The sequence below is a fragment of the Podarcis filfolensis genome (genome assembly GCF_964270895.1).
Source record: "Podarcis filfolensis genome assembly, chromosome: 9".
NCBI classification, from domain to species: Eukaryota; Metazoa; Chordata; class Lepidosauria; order Squamata; family Lacertidae; genus Podarcis; species Podarcis filfolensis.
In genome coordinates this window covers 51,601,350-51,618,474 of record NC_139610.1, presented here as the reverse complement: position 1 = coordinate 51,618,474, position 17,125 = coordinate 51,601,350, and the positions used below count along the sequence as shown (strand labels likewise).

Here is a 17,125-nt window from a genome sequence, read left to right as displayed (position 1 = left end):
CAGGGCCAACCCATTTCTATCAGCAGGAGGGGAATAGGTAGATTTTGCACAGTGTTTAGGCCATGCAGTAGTTTGGCTCATAGTTGTGCCTGTGATTGCAAGGGATAGGTTGCTTGAGTGTTTTGGAAATGTGTATACCTGTAGTGCGGTGCAATTGTAAAACGCTCTAAAAAGTGTACCTTTTCTTCTCTTACATTATAGGCTTTAAGCTCTACTTCATCAGTACCATAAAATCTTTGGTTTGTGTACAGAGCTTGCCTGTATTAGTTAACTATGTTTGAATGTACAGCTTGAAAGTACAGGTTTAACAGCATAAGCAGTGTAAAGTGGGTGTCCTTGGACATTGTGCTTGTATGAATCTTGTTGCATCTGTTTGAACGAGGTCACAGCTAAAAATGTAAGACAAACCTGCTTGATTAGGCCAATGGCCTATCCAGCCCAACATCTTGGTTGACCAGATGCCTGTGGGAAGCCCCCAAGTGGGACATGAGTGAAAAGCATTCTGTGTGCCTGCAGTTCCAAGAAACTGGTATTTAGGGGCATACGGCCTCTGACATTGGAAGTAGTACATGGCCATCATGGCTAGTAGCCATCATAGCCTTGTCTATGACTGTATACATTCCATGCACAATTTTATAAACCTTTATCATGTTTCCTCTCACTCACTTCTGCTTTAAACGAAAAAGACCCCAATGCTGCAATCTTTCCTCATGGTAGAGTTGTTTCATCCCTTTGATCATTTTGGTTGCCCTTTACTGAACATTTTCCAACTCTTTTCTTAAGTCTTACAGTTCATGGCAAGACTTAAAGGAGAAACTTGTACAAGCGTGGATTAGCCCATAGGACAGCCATTGTGGAAGGTTACATGTTGACCCAACTGGTCTGCCTTTTCCTTCCCCTGCTATTTTTTTCTTTTGGAGCAGGGAAGAGGATTGCCAGTACCAGGCAAGTTCATTTTCCATTTCTGTTTTTTAAAAAATAGATTTAATTCTGAATGCTTAAAAAAAGGTGAATTACAAGTATTTATACCACACCCCTTAAGCCTAAAATGGTTTCCAGGGTGTCTTACAATGTAAAAACCAACAGTTAAAAACAGGTGGGTCACTTTTTCTTGAGAGCTGCATTCCTGGCCATAATCTATGGCCCCAACCAATAATCTGTTAGTGGGGCCATAGATGGCCAGGGACAAGAAGGAAGGTAAATAATGTTTTTCTGGGGTTTGACTGCTGGCCCTGTCTCCACTGTAATAGTTTTGTGCTGTTTCTATGAAATCATGATTATCATAAGTGGAATAAATCACATTCCAAAGACAGTGGGAGATAGGGCCACCTCATATTTTTATTTCTCTCGGTCCTTCCCTTCGCAACATAAATTATGTTCCTGCACAGCATGTAGTCTTAGAAAACCCTTCCCACTTGCTGCAACTCCCCCCAAAATTTCCTGCTGGATAGCATGCATAGTGGGGGTGGGGGTAAAAGGTCACATTGGCACCACTGAGAGCTTCTTCTGCCCCCCCGCCCCCCGGCAATCCTGCTTGGTGGGAAAGCGAGACTGAGATTTCTAGATTTTTTTTGTAGTGTAGGGACAGTTTCTATAACTCTGCAAGCTCTCAGCCAAAGCAATGTGCTGAACTAAATCTCTGTTATTCTTTTATTTGGCTTCTTATGTTTTAACTGTTTGTTGAGCCCTTCCCTGCAGAGCTAAAGCAGAAGCTTAGTTTATTTGATAGGCTGTTACAGTAGAGTGGTTAAAGTTTAACTATATGGTGTTTACACAGTTTTGTTTTTGTTTCCATAGCCATTATGCATTCTATCTTGTACTAGTATGAGCTTGTATCTATAAATAGCTAAGTTTTGCTCTAGGTGTGTTTTGTCTAATATAAGTGGTTATGGACCAAGCCTGCCCTATGGGTCTCCTCCCACATGCATACCACAATCCCAATACATAGCAGTCATGAAATACATCTCCTTCATCCCATGCAAATCATGAAAGAAAAGCTTCTGTTTTCATTCTGAGAGTACATTTTCTGCATTTTTGAAATAACATTACAGTATGGCTCCACTGGGTCTTTTCTGCTGTACCCTAAACATACACTGTTTTTGCAGTTTTTGTTTAACAGAATAGCCAGCCTGAGAAAGAGTCCTTCAAAGCTATTTTATAACCTTTTGGTTAAAAAAAGGTGTTATCCTGTTGCTGTTTTTCTTAAAATTATTATTCTAGTGGATGAGCACAGCTGGAAGCATTTCATAAATAGATCAGTTCTGTCTTAAGCCTTATTTTTTTAGTCTTCATCATTAAAAAATCATGAATTATTTCCCCAAAGTCATTTTCTCCAGGTGGCTTAACTTTTCTGGCACCCTGGAAGTGCGGATTATACTTCACTGAAAGTTGTGCAGTTGGTTTTTTTTTTTTTAAAATGTAATAAGATAAGCAGCAGTAGTTCATACTTTTCCAAAGCATTTATATATATATTTTTGGATGCAACACTTGACAAAGATTTTTTTTCTGATGTTGTGCTGTGAAGTAAGCATTTGATCTCATATACATTTTGCTTCTGCACATTCTTCAAGCAGCACTGGCTCCCACTGTCCCTGAGATAAAGATTTCCTTGACCATTATGGTGTTTGTCCATATCACTTGCTCTCTTACCCTTCTGCTTTTATCACATATCAAACTACAAGTTCCACTTTAACTGCAAATGCACACTGCCTCATCCAGAAACTCAGAATGTTGCTTGTTCCGCTTTAACACTTCAAAAAAATCTCCCAGAATTTGTATAATAAGTATAAACATGCAAGGAAGTAAGTTTCAAGCACGCTCTCAGCAAAGGAATAGGCAGTGTGGTGCCTGTGCGTACCTTTGCACCTGCCAGTAGCTCCTATAGCTCCTTTGAGAATGTTTCAGTTCAGAAGGGACACATAGGTAATCTTGAAAGGGTTGCCCATCTTTTAGTTCCAGCACTGTCTGCAGACCATGGTGTGAGATCTGTGACGTACATTACACTAAATTTAATGAATTAATATGTTTCAAGGGAAGTGCATGACTCTTCCTATTGATTTTAATTGATGTGATAATAAGGGAGTGGCTGCTTACTTACACTGTAATCACACATAATATCTTCTACCCAATGGAGTTCTTCTGAATGAGAGGAAGCACTATTACAGAAGTCGTTATGGCCAATTAAAATGATAGAGGCTTTCTGGGAAATATGTAACAATTGGGTGCTTGCATAAAATGTTGGGTTTGTTACGATTGAGGGCTTTCTTGGAAGTTGCGCCCTCCCTGTGGAATGCCTTCCCGTTACATGTAAAGGAAATAACTATGTTTTTAATTACTGGAATTTTTAATTATTGGAACATTATTGACTAATGTTTCTAATTATTGGAAGCTGGCCCAGAGTGGCTGGGGCAACCCAGTCATATGGGAGGCATGTAAATTCTTCTTCTTCTTCCTCTTCTTCTTCTTCTTCTTCTTCTTCTTCTTCTTCTTCTTCTTCTTCTTCTCATCCTCATCCTCATCCTCATCCTCATCCTCATCCTCATCCTCCCTGGCCTTTCTACAGATTTGTGCTTATGTTAATTTTAGGAATAAAAAATGAGGGTTGAAAAGTTTAATTTGTGTTTTAAATAATGAAATGTATGATTAATTGATCACAGGGGCAGTTGTAACTAGAAAATATACATATTCTGGTTTGTTTGTAATACTATACTATTTTTTATATAATTTGAATTAGGTTAAAAGACAAAATTATGACACCACTTGGAGCAAATTATGTTATTTATAGTGGCAGTAGTTGCTAATACAGTTTTTATTAACTGAGGATCATATTATGTGTTAATGGAATGTGCTATATTATGCATATAATTTTATTAATGCACTGAATTTTCATTTTAATATTTTTCTACAATTTGCCTATTCAGAGATTAGTTTTATCTTGTGGTTTGTTGAAATAGCTTCTATTGTGTTGTGCTATGAGTTCACACGGTTCTTAACTGCAGCAGCGGTGGGTAGTATTTTGGTACCATACAGGTGACTGCAAACTCATGGTTCTGGGCAGTTTTCAGACTTGATACCTATGTGTTGTATTTAAGCTGATTGCATTGACTGACATTAACTATTAATACTTTCTGTGATTCTCCCATCTATTTATCTCTTGAAAGTTGCACTTAGTGTTAAATAAGATGGAGCAGGCCCTGTGAAATCATACATGACTGATGTTGGAGTGACTTGTGCCCCATAAAATGACTTGTGAAATCTTGTGACTTTGTGGTGCAGAGTCCAGAACAGTTCTGATGGAGAGTGAAACAAATGCTCCACCAAAATTCCAGAGGACAGGGAAGCATCCAGAAGGGATTCTACAATTTACTCTTGCTGTATGAAAGGAGCCTAGCACAGCATGTAGTTTTTCAGTGTGCTCAGAGGACAGTGAAATTGGCCGTCTCCTAATTCTTGGCTGTGGAAAAGTCAATGGGAGGCCTAGTGCGTCAGAAGTTCTTCAGTGACTGCACCCGGCATGCAGGGAGCCTTGGAAAAGACAAGAGGAGTCCTGGAATGTCTCCTAGGCAGCACTTGGGCTCACTTCATCTGTTGAGGTTTATTTCATGTCAAGCAAGCAGCTACATTGAGCACTGGCCATTTAGTGGTCTGGAGGGCTCCAGGCATAGTGGGGAGATGTAATACTGGAATGGACCAAAAAGCATCAAGTCTTGGGTCCTCTCTGGAAATGCATCTAACCCAATTGGGTAGCCAGAACTTTGCCCCATCTCTTGTCCAGGCTACATTGTTTACATGATATAATAATGAACAATGTGATGTTGGAGTTTAAAATATCAGATACTTCACATTGTTACTGGGCAGTGTTTATTTTTTATGTTCTGAATAACATATGTTGAAGTAATTCTTTTTGTTTGTCATTTCAGCTATGAAGTCTTACATTCCATTTTTCATTCTTCTTTGGAGTGCTGTCGGAATCTCAAGGGCTGCCAAAATCGTTATTGTGCCGCCAATTATGTTTGAAAGCCATCTGTATATTTTCAAGACCCTGGCCTCAGCCTTGCACGAGCAAGGCCACCAAACAGTTTTCCTTCTGTCTGAGGGCAGAGACATCCCTCCATCTAATCACTATAGACTGCAGCGTTACCCAGGAATCTTTAATACCAGTACCTCAGATGAGTTTCTTCAATCCAAAATGAGGAGTATCTTTTCTGGGAGACTAACAGCCCTGGAACTGTTTGACATTCTGGAACACTATTCCAAGAATTGTGACATGATTGTAGGCAACAAGAAGCTCCTGCATGCCCTGAAACAGGAAAAATTTGACCTGCTGCTAGTGGATCCTAATGAAATGTGTGGATTTGTTATTGCTCATCTTTTAGGGATTAAATACGCGGTTTTTTCCACTGGACTTTGGTATCCAGCAGAAGTAGGTGCTCCATCACCTTTAGCATATGTTCCAGAATTTAATTCACTTCTCACAGATCATATGAACTTGCTGGAGAGGCTTAAGAACACTGTTGTATACGTGGTTTCAAGATTTGGAGTCAACTTTTTGGTTCTGCCAAAATACGAAAGGATAATGCAGAAGTACAATGTACAGCCAGCAAGGTCCATGTATGACTTGGTTCATGATTCTAGCCTGTGGATGCTGTGTACTGATGTAGCACTAGAGTTTCCAAGACCCACCCTTCCAAATGTTGTGTATGTGGGAGGAATCCTTACCAGACCAGCCAATCCTCTACCAGAAGTAAGGTTTGCAGAGTTTTTTTGTTTTTGTTTTTTACCTTTATGTATGATGATTTCGTATAATTACTGTTTTATACTCTGTTTTTAAACTTGCTAATATTTTTCTGTGGCTTCTCAAGATCACAGGATGGGTGTATTTTGTAATAAGGTTTCATATGCTCACTTATTTCTAGGACTAGTGCACAGATTGCTAGACTTTTTCAGCCTGAGGGCTGCATTCAAGGTTAGCCAACCCTTTTAAGGGCTGCATAGGGGGCACATACAAATAGCACACATACAGCACATGCACTCACACAAATTTACTGGCACACAGTGTTCCATTTTTACGTTCTGAGCATGATTTAAATTCACTGACTTGAAAGTATTTGCATTGCCTTTCTAGAATCAGGTCTGTGAAACCGATTCTAGATGAAAGCCAACAGCTTTAAGTTAAGAAAAAGCTAAGCAACCATTTTAATTATCTGGTAGAGGCAAGTAGTGGTTGCTTAAGTCAATATTGCAGAGGGCCTTTTCAGTAGTGGCGCCCACCCTGTGGAACGCCCTCCCACCAGATGTCAAAGAGATTGTCAGCATCGCCCTTGAGCCAGTGCCACTAACTGGACTCATACACTTCAGCCCCGACTGGGCTAGGCGAGCTGGGTAGCACTTCCAGAGACCACCTTCTGCACAGGAACAGGTCAAAGTGCTGTGGACTCACAGCTTAGAGTTGTGAGCACCGGATTCACTTCCACAAGAAGACAGTTGTCGCACAGCAGAGTATAGCAGAGTACAGCAGAGCATAAACGACTCGGAGAGCCGCTCTGTAGAATATCTTCTTTATTCTATCTACAACTATTATACACAACTATATACAGAGCTAAATGAGGTCTAAGCATAAATGAATGCTAAACTGCACTGAGTGTCTGCAGCTGCTCTTAGCAGCAACCTTATCTATACACACGATCTGTAACACTCAGTCTCTCTCTCTCCGACACACTGACTGACTGACTGACTGACTCTTTGATGTGGTGCTGGAGTAGAATAAGTAGAGAGCAGAACACCGCCCTCCTCTCTGGAGAATCACCAGACTCATCAGGAGATTCTTGGATATGGGAGGGGTGAAATCTCCTCAGAGATAAACAACTTCCTGAGATTTAGAAGACATCTGAAGGCAGCCCTGTTCAGGGAAGTTTTAAATGTGTGACATTTTAATGTATTTTTAATCCTTGTTGGAAGCCGCCCAGAGTGGCTGGGGAAGCCAGATGGGTGGGGTACAAATAATAACTTCTTCTTCTTCTTCTTCTTCTTCTTCTTCTTCTTCTTCTTCTTCTTCTTCTTCTTCTTCTACAACAGATGACTAGTTCCCTTCATCTTCAGATTTCTACTTCTGATGTAGATTAAATACTTCTAACTCTACGAAGTTGCTAATTCTTTTTGGTACTTATTTTTAATTAAGGAACTATGAAATTGGTAAGGCATTATGTCAGTAAACAAGGGCAGTGAGAAACCAGCCAACATCCAGGTATACAGCAGAAATGTGCAATCTTGTCTCTGAGGCTGCAGATGGCAGAGCCTGGTGGATTGGGGACTGCATAGATAGAAATGCATGCACACAGGCAGGCAGAGTGCACAAAATGCCTATTTCCGTTCTGATTAGCAGCAAAGGAACGGATATTTTCTCCGCTGCCCAGCTGATGGCTCATTGGCTGGGTAGTGGGGAAAGATGGGCATGGATCCCCAAGGCTTTGTGGAGCATACAGAGAGCAGCAGCAGCAGGGTTTGGATAGCCTACATATGGTAGACAGTGAGTCTATGACAGAGTAGTGATTTAAATGCCACAGTCCACAGTTACTTTAGCTGTACACAAGGGTTTGCATGCTCCCAAATGGACTTGAGGTTTTTGAACTAAATAATTCAACATCTTAAATTCCCAAAAGGGTTTGAGAACTAATTCGAGTTGGTTCAGGCTTGCAAAAACATTTTCAAGGGGCTATCCTGTCCTGTTCTGTTCATTGTACACACTCCTCTTCTCTCTCCACTCTGAATGATTCTTCATTGTGCCCCCCACCCCACCGGCCAATATACCTGTCCTCTTTATCATGTGTACTTTATTCCTTTCTCCATCCCATCTGAATGGCAGCTGCTGGTCTTCTGCCCTCTGATTCTTCAGGTATTATTAGTGGTGGTTTCCCACTGCGTATTTTGTTCCAATTTTATCTTGGGGAAGTTTTGTTGTTTGGTAATACTGCTCTTTAGGGAGAGTTTTGGGTTTTGTGACTGTGTAATGCATTGTACACGTTATCCCTTGAGAGTCCTGATTTAAACATTTAGTGCTAGTATAATCTGTGGAACCCAGAGTAAATAGGAATACTCTTGTAGATAATTCTCACAATTCTCATTATTTATTTATCTTTTATTTCATAAAATTTATACCCTCCTTAATTGTAGAAAAAACCTTAAAGCAGGTTATGAAAAAGATAAAAGAATAAAATTATCACCAAAAAATTTACACCCATAATTTGAAACATGCGGAAAGCTAAAACCACAGCAGATTAGACTAAAACAAATTAACTTTGTTAATTTTTTTAATTTTTTTAATTTTTTTAATGTTTTAATTTTTTAAATTAAATTTGTTACTAACAAATTCTTACTAACTTTCTAAGCATCTGGGTAAAGGTAAAGGGACCCCTGACCATTAGGTCCAGTCGTGACCAACTCTGGGGTTGCAGCGCTCATCTCGCTTTATTTGCTGAGGGAGCCGGTGTACAGCTTCCGGGTCATGTGGCCAGCATGACTAAGCCGCCTCTGGCGAACCAGAGCAGCGCACGGAAACGCCATTTACCTTCCCGCCAGAGCAGTACCTATTTATCTACTTGCACTTTGACGTGCTTTCGAACTGCTAGGTGGGCAGGAGCTGGGACTGAGCAACGGGAGCTCACCCCATCGCAGGGATTGGAACCGCCAACCTTCTGATCAGCAAGTCCTAGGCTCTGTAGTTTAACCCACAGCGCCACCCGCAAGCATCTGGGTAGGCTTGTCTAAATAAGAATGTTTCCAGCAGGCACCAAAATAGAATGTTAAAATTATGATTAGGAAAAGTAGAAAAGAGGCATAAAGAATGAAGGAAAATGCAGCCACCCATTGTAAGCCTCATTGAACTTAGTCATAGAAAGAGTATCAGTGTGTTCAGCATTATTCTCAGCATCAACTCACTCATTTTTTAATAGGATATTTTGGTATGAAACATTTTAGTTGAATAATCTTTATGCATATGCATAAAATACTATTTTTGTTCAGTTTAAGTAATATGTAGAATTGCTCAAATTTGTTCTGTACGTGATGGTTGTTCTGTTCGTCTTGCCTTCCGAATTAAGCACAGTTGTCAATTTTCAGTGGGGTTTTTTCCTTAAAAAATTGCATGTTATGAATGCAAGCCTAATGAAATCACACACACATACATTTGTGCTGTAACTTTATGTGCATTTGCACTCATGTGAATTGGTGACCTGTAAGAGGGAAAATAGTGTAAATTGAAAACTGACAAATCTCCACGCTTTCTCAAAGTCTGGAAGTCATGAACTGAGGATTGAAGCATTGCTTGCCAGTAGTGCATATGAGTATGTATGCACCTGTGGACGAAGTCCAGCTCAGGTGTGAGAGACTCTCTCTTGTTTCCTTCTTCATTCTCCTTGTATGAAAGAAGAGTCTTTTTAAGACAGTACTAGCAGCTGTCTCCCAGAAAAAGTTTTCAGGAAGGAACAGAAAGTACCACTTCTTTCCTCTCAAGAAAACGTGGTAAGAAAGGAGAAAGTGCTTCCTCTCTCCCCCTATTTGTGCATTAATAGGACGTTGCAGTAGTGACACGCTACTTGTATGTTCTGCAAAATGGCAAATATCTCTCCATTCCCTGAGACCTCTGCAAATGCAAAGGACTTGGACTTTAGAGAAGATGTCAGTAGTGACCACAAATAATGAGTTTTGAAAGGAAGCAAAGTGAAAATTTGCGGTGTTCTGTGGATTAACTGAGCACTAACACTTTGCAAAGAAGATTAGATTATTTTGCAACCTTTCATAATGCTTTCAGCTTGGTAAAAACTGCCTTGCCAAACATTTTTTCATAAATAAAGGTGTGAGTTTTATGCAGCTAAATCTATTCAGATGTCTATGTTGTTTATCACTGCAATTAAACTTGTAAAAATGTTTGCAAGATGCCTGTTCTGAGTTTCTTCTACAGAATCATACTTAAATAACATAGCTACAGGTAGGTAGGGGTGTTGGTCTGCCGTAGTCGAAACAAACAAACAAAAAAATTCCTTCCAGCAGCACCTTAGAGACCAACTAAGTTTGTTACTGTTATCAATAACAAACTTAGTTGGTCTCTAAGGTGCTGCTGCAAGGATTTTTAATTATTATTAAATAACATAGTGAGGGTGCAGGAAGCAGCTTTTCATAACCTAAAAAAATGCAGTATATATTAGGCTTTTGGCTTTTTCCATTTGCAAACACCGGTCATAATTTCCTTTATGCCTTCTTTCTCTGTGCTTAAGAAATGTGAAGTGTTTCTTGTTAGATGGTTAGTTTTTCTTTTTCTCAAAAATCCTGGTGATTAGGTTATCTGGTAGAATTTCATAGATGGAAGTTCATAGATGGAAAGTGCTTATAGGGATAATGAGAACTGTCTTTTACTGAGCCAGCCTTAGTTTTCTCTTAGTCATTATTGTGTACCCTGACTGGAAATGGCTTTTCCAAATGGGGCCTTTCCTACTTAGAGATGCTGTGGTTTGAACCTGAGATCTTCTGCAAGGAAAGCATGTGTGCTCTGCCACTGATCTACAGCCATTCTGCCTACCCCATTGCAGCTCAGGGAGAATAAGTTGTAATGTTGAGTAATGAAATGTAATTTTAATTGTTATTGTTGTATCATGAACAATAATTTAAGAACCTGTAGTTCATTCCTCCCTGACTTTAAACTAATCTCCTACATTTCTAAGGGGAGGAGCTCTTACTACTGTATCACTGCTTTGAATGAAATGCATATTTCTTATTGGTAGTGATGCTTTTTTTGAGCTAAGAACTGCCAGTTTTAGGTAGAGAAAGTTACAGAATGCTTCCCCAAATAAGAAGCTATTTGCGTGTAGAAAAATGAATGTTGGGGATTCAAGTAGGGATTTCTATTACCAGTGAACAATACAATTCTGAGTAGTTTTGGAATTACCGTAGTTTTACCGCATGAAGAGCCACTGATCTGTATTTGGCTCAATTCATGCAAATTTAAAGCGATGATATAAAATTTGGAAATATTGCCCAAACTATTGTGAATTGGTTTTCAGATGTTTGTGAATTAATCCTTGATCTAATTTCACTAGCTGCTGGTGTTTAGAATTTGGGCAGTCAGGTTTCTTTTTCTGCTTGTAACAGCTGTACAGTGGTCTCTTGGGTTAAGAACTTAATTCGTTCCGGAGGTCCATTCTTAACCTGAAACTGTTCTTAACCTGAAGCACCACTTTAGCTAATGGGGCCTCCCGCTGCCGCTGTGCTGCCGCCGCACAATTTCTGTTCTCATCCTGAAGCAAAGTTCTTAACCCGAGGTACTATTTCTGGGTTAGCGGAGTCTGTAACCTGAAGCGTCTGTAACCTGAAGCATCTGTAACCCAAGGTACCGCTGTAGTAGATTTGGGACACACTGTGCAGAGGTTAGCAGGGAGAAGGCTGTGCTCTCCTACACCTCTCTCCTTCCTTTCTCCAGCAATGGTGGTCTCACAGTTAGAGGCTGACCCAGAAATGGGTCACTCTCGCCATTTGGCAAGTCAAGGGAGCAAGGAAGGAGGGGGTTAGCTCACTTCTCCTTTGACAGCACTGCGAATTTGAGCGGCACTTGCTGTGGCTTCTGGCAGGCACAGTATGTGCACGAGAGCTCTAAATATGAATATAGGACATCAGTAATTGGAAGACATTGAAACAGCCATTTTCAGATAAATTCTGTATCTCAGCTCAGAGTTGCATTTTCGTGCATTGCTTCCATTGTCAACTACAACTAGCAATGTGGAAAGTCACTCATACACACTTTTTAAAAAGAAGTACTTTCTCTCCCCCCACCCCCAAGTTAAGTTTAGAGTGCATTTTTGACAGTGTCAGACCTAGTTCAAGGAGGTGTTCCTTAAAATTGGTTATACTCCATATTGATGCTAGGGCTATGGCTGAAGGAGGCTAGATATTTGGATTAAAGCAAAATGTGGGGAAACTTTTCATAGAGGTGCTGATAAAGTTCTCCAGGCTTAGGCGCCTAACACAGGATTTTACGAGCTCTCTGAGGCTCATCTTAAAAGGGAGGTGAGCTTTATGAACTCCAAAATTATTTTATATCAGATTAAGAGATTCCTAGTTTATTCACCCAGTGATTTCCCAAACCCATTCCCATCTTTCTATTTAAATTACATTTAACGCGGTGGCTAGACAGGAGCAACAGTGATGATTAGCCGGAACGTAATGAATGATATGTTGTATTAAGGAGAGAGGTAAGACACCCCACCCCCATTTTTTCTGGTGTACTGCTAGCATGCTGTTGAAGCCACTGTGCCCTTCCATCCTATCACTTGAGCAGTTTACCAGAGGGAATGGAAGAAGTGATCTTATTTCCCTTTTCCCCTTTAGTTTATCTCTGACATTGCTTCCTGACAAGAGTAACTTTAAAAGGAAAGGGTTGCGGGGCTGGTGATTTATTAATTTATTGTAAAAAAAACAAAAAACCTCAAAGTGGTTTTCAAAAAGGCAAAACAATAAAATGCAGAATAGTTGAATGATTTCCAAAGTTAGATTGCCTTGAAGAATTAGCTTCTTATTGGTGCAGTATTAAGAACTGTGAGGTTGTCACTTCAGACAGTGCCAGGATTATTATTTTTATATTTTCTGTTTCTGTTTCTTATATGCTTTTCTGATCGTGGGTTTTCTATTTGGAAATGGACGCACATGTGTTTCTAAGATTTGTAATGTAAGAAGAAGTAGACTATTTGTTAGACCCTAATTTTGAGAGCACATCCTTCTAAGATTAAAGATGTAGCAGCAACATCATGTTAAGGTGCTTTGAAACTCCATTGCTCGTACAAATGTTACAGACATTGGTTAGACTTAGTATATATTCTCAAACTGATTTAAGAATTATTTTTATAGATTTATGTGAAACGTTGCATCTAAAAATTATTATTTTTAAGCAAATGCATGCTCCTAGAATATCCTCCACTGATTTTCCAGAAAGCATTTATGATGGGATAAAAGCTTTTTAAATGTAGCCTTTTATATAGTATTTGTAACAAAGCTTCAATAAACTTAATTTTACCTACTAATAAGATAGCTCATCTTTCAGTTTTTTTCTAAATAATTATTTTATAAATTATGTATTCATGGCTTGTACAGTAACATCATCAAGATATATTTTTGTGAATTGATGATTGCTCACAAAAGTCTTGGGCAAATAGGCGCTGATGCTTCTGCATATTTGATTCCAACAGCTGAACAGGGAGAGAGCTGTAGACACTGAAACCAAGTTATGTTTGTATTTATGTGCTTTGTTTATCTGAAACAAAGCTCAGTATTAGGCACCACTGGTTACTGCCAGCTGGGACCTCACACTATAGTCACAGCTGTGCAGAATAGCTAGCTAGAAAAACCAAAGAGAACAAAGATCACACAGTACTGTAAATACAATACCATATCTGTCTGATATCTTGTATTTTTTATATAAGTACAAAAATGGTTAAAGCAAAACTGCAGGGAGCACTTTAGTAGTCCTAATTCACACGCTTGATACCCTATCCTAAAATGTATGACCTTCCATAAGAATATGAATTCATGTGATTTGATACAATGTTTTGTTCTTATAACAGTTTCCTAAATGGAACATGATTTTTTGGAAATGTAGTTGAAGTTTAGGTTTAAAATATGGCTGATACTCATTTCCAGATTAGAAGCTGCTCTAAAGAAAGATCTCTGTATGCAGAATGGTACTAACATAGCCCATGTTTCTGTTTTGTTAGTGAAATGTTGTCAGTGTTAGGAGGCATGTCCACTAATCAACTTAACTCAGTTCCATTGCTGATAGGGGTAAAATATAGTTTGATATGATTCTTACCTTAGAACAATATTCTGGATTTTAATTCAAATGACTTTGATGGAACTTTTGACCAGGGCAACATCTACATTTCCCTTCTTTCCCTTCTTTGCGGTACCTTTTCAAATCCAGTTCAGATTTATGAGACAAGTTCTGATGGGCACGGTTGAAACAAAAATGTCAGGTAGGTAATATAGATGTAAAAGTGCCAATAACTAGGCCTTTGGTTGATCTGTTTGACATCCTATACCCTTTTAAAATGTGGCTCTTTTCGGGGTGTGTATGTGTTATTGGGTTGTTGTTTTTATTCTGACTATATATGTTGTGATCTTTTCTGTGAACTGCCCTGAGACCTCCGGGTATAGGGTTTTATGTAAACTCAATAAATTGGTAATAATAATAATAAGGCATGAAAAGGAATATAAGTTGCCTTCATACTGCCCTGGGCATTCTGAAGTGAAGACTAAAATAAAGATCAAAGGCCTGCAGCCAAAGATTTGACTGAGAAGTTCCATCAGTATATGAAATTGAGTCCCCATTAGGAGCAGTCACTTCTTAGGTTTCACTGGGCCCAGCCACCAGCCTACAAAATTTCCCTTGCAGGGAGGTGGGGTTTGGGATGGGTTGATTGGGTGGAGGAACTTGTAAGGCCACAGTTCACCTCCGGTCTTCACGGAAGCAAGTTGCCCACTTGAAGCTTTCCATGGTGCTGTCCTGCATCATGAGTACATGCTATAGGCATTCAGAATATCTAGCCTTGTAGTACTGTTAGAGAAAGATGAGCATGTGCCAATCAGTTCTGCCTTCTAGCTGTCGTCATACATGTCCCGTTGGTTACAAGGCTTCACTCACATAAGTCCAATACATTTTAGATGGACCTGTGATTCTACAATTGGAGTTTTTTATATAGTGCTTCTGCTGTGTAAGGTGCTTTGCAGAGTGCAGGAGGGCAGCTCCTGCTCTGTAATTTGACACAGGGGAGAGTGGTAAGGAGTGGCAAGTTGGTGGAACAGGAGAAGCAAATGTCATTTGAAGGCATGTACAGGGAAGTCAGAATGAGGAGAGGAGGATGTAAGGCTGTGGAGGACTTTCAGCATAAGAACAAGAAATTTGTGCTGGATTCGGGAGTGGGCAGGAAGCCAGTATAGAGATTCGAAAAGGGGCAGAACAGGCATCATGGCTAGTATCCATGAAAGAGGTGAATGGTTTTGTCTGTAAAGTGCTGGGGAGAACTGAGAAGCCTCCAATAAGTCAATGAAAGATCATAAAAGCAAATATTGTAGAATTTAGTTCCAAGAGCTGACTGTAATATGAACTGGAGTTTTCACCAAGGGAATAGAGAGGAAGGGCCAATTTTTTGCCATGCTGTAAACACAGAAGCATTGTGACTTCACAGCAAAATATAGTGGAGAAAGGAGACAGATAAAGGCTTTGTGCCTATACAGCAGGGTGACAGGAGACACTGTCGACTAATAAGTAGAAAGTACAATGAGAGAAGGGCTTGAGTGAAAAAACCAGAAATTCAGAGTTGGCTATGCTAAGACATTGAAGCATCCAAGGAGAAGTATCAGGTAGAGAGATATGAAACTGGATATTGTCATTGTAATGGGATGGGATTTGATAAGGTCTCACAGAGACAGTGTGTGAAGAGAGAATGGCCAAGAACATATGGCTCTCCAGTGGAGAGAGGAAGCACTTCCTCTGGGGAAATACTGAAGGAATAAGGTTGGAGTGGAATCAGCTTAGGATAAAGTCATGGCTAAGGAAATCAAGTGTATGGAAGGCAGCAGTGAATTGAAGATGGATGAGACAGAGGCATTCTGATGTGTAAGTGATTTTAATGAGGGTGATTTCAGTGACCTGCAGAGGGTGGAAGCCAGACTGGAGATAGTCAAGATCCAAGTAGTCTGAAGAAGAAGTTAATGCAACATGCTCTAGTAATTGAAAGATAGGCCAAACAACAGTTTCTTGAGGAAAGGGGAAAGAGGATTGTTTTTGAATACTGCAGGAAACAAGCAAGGAGGGGTTGATAATATGACAAAGAGGAAGAATAGCAGTGCTGCGGGCTGTGTGTGTGTGTGTGTGTGTACACAATTTGAAGCAGGGAGGAAAAGAATAAAAGGTGCATATGGAAGGGTTAGATGAGGACACTAGTCAATTCAAGGGAGATGGGGATGTTGCAGGAGGTGTAGGAATATGGAAACCTCAAAGATTCCTATCCTTAAATTAGAAAATATGTTGACTTCACTAAGGGCTTGTGAAAATTCTAGGACCAAAAAACCCCAATCTGTTTCAGATGAAGTGTCAGTCAGTAAGTGAAAAACATTCTGTAACTTTCAGATATTTGGGTTCTTTTAGCATTCTTTTATTCTTGGTTACTGATTTACCTTTGTCTTTCCTTGTGTGATACGCTAATCTTTGCTACTGAATAAAGTAAATAAAGTTTACATTCTGCAAGCATATAATCAATCACTTCCTCTGCTGGAATTACCCCAAAGGCAGTTTCAAGTATGTACAGTATTGTTGCATCGGATCTCCCATGAGTGATTTGGCTGACTTTGTGCTGGAATATGAGAGGCAAAGTTCATGTCTTGGGGTTTTCCAATTACATGTAAAAATGTGTGGGCCTTGTATTATTCTAGTGATTGTAATATTCTGGATTATATTTGTACTATTTTAAAAAACTTTCTGCTCAGAGTGCTGGAAATTTAAAAGTCTTTAGGAATAATCTATGTTAATTTTGCATTACCTCCAAAGTTCAGGCTGTAGATGAAAAGCTAAGAAAGAGTCGCTTGCCTAGTGCCTCCAATTAACTTAACGGCTAAGGCCTTCTGGGTCATAGCTCATGTATTTCACTGTCCTGCTACATCAATCCACAAGATGGCCAACACTGCAAGACTTAGAGGTTGCAATCATACATATGGCCAAGAGTAGCAGTCCTTGCTATAACTGCATCTCCCTTAAGACTTCTTCAGCCAGGCACAGGGGTGCCAATTTGAATAAAATATTAGAGGGGCACACGTAAGCCCTGCCCCATATACTAGATCACCATGATGCAGTGCACGCACACAATTTGAATGGCAATGCCCATAAACTTGGGTGGGGCACCTACCTCAAATATTTTGGGGGGGGGCTGAAGACCCCTCCCATAGGGGTTGGCTCCTATGGCCAAGCATGTCTCTCTTGGCCCCCATCTTTGCAAACTGCCAACCTGCCTGCTTTCCCTGTAAAAAAGTGCTGCTTCCTCTTTCAGCTGGGGAAAAGGTGGAGAGGAAAAGGGATTGATCCTGAATTGCTTGG

The 17,125-nt window shown here is 39.9% G+C and overlaps 1 protein-coding gene and 1 long non-coding RNA gene across 6 annotated transcripts in view; both read left to right on the top strand.

Annotated features, from left to right (window-relative positions):
- Positions 1–17,125, top strand: part of LOC310742613 — a 510,016-nt gene that overhangs the window by 148,722 nt on the left and 344,169 nt on the right. The gene's annotated exons all lie outside the window — the stretch shown is intronic.
- Positions 1–17,125, top strand: part of UGT8 (UDP glycosyltransferase 8) — a 41,579-nt gene that overhangs the window by 18,036 nt on the left and 6,418 nt on the right. For all 5 annotated transcript variants that reach the window (XM_083571413.1, XM_083571415.1, XM_083571414.1 and 2 more), the window contains exon 2: positions 4,920–5,743. In XM_083571413.1, coding sequence (XP_083427539.1) covers positions 4,922–5,743 — 822 coding nt within the window. In that variant the 5' untranslated portion in view covers positions 4,920–4,921. The remainder of the gene's footprint in view (positions 1–4,919; positions 5,744–17,125) is intronic.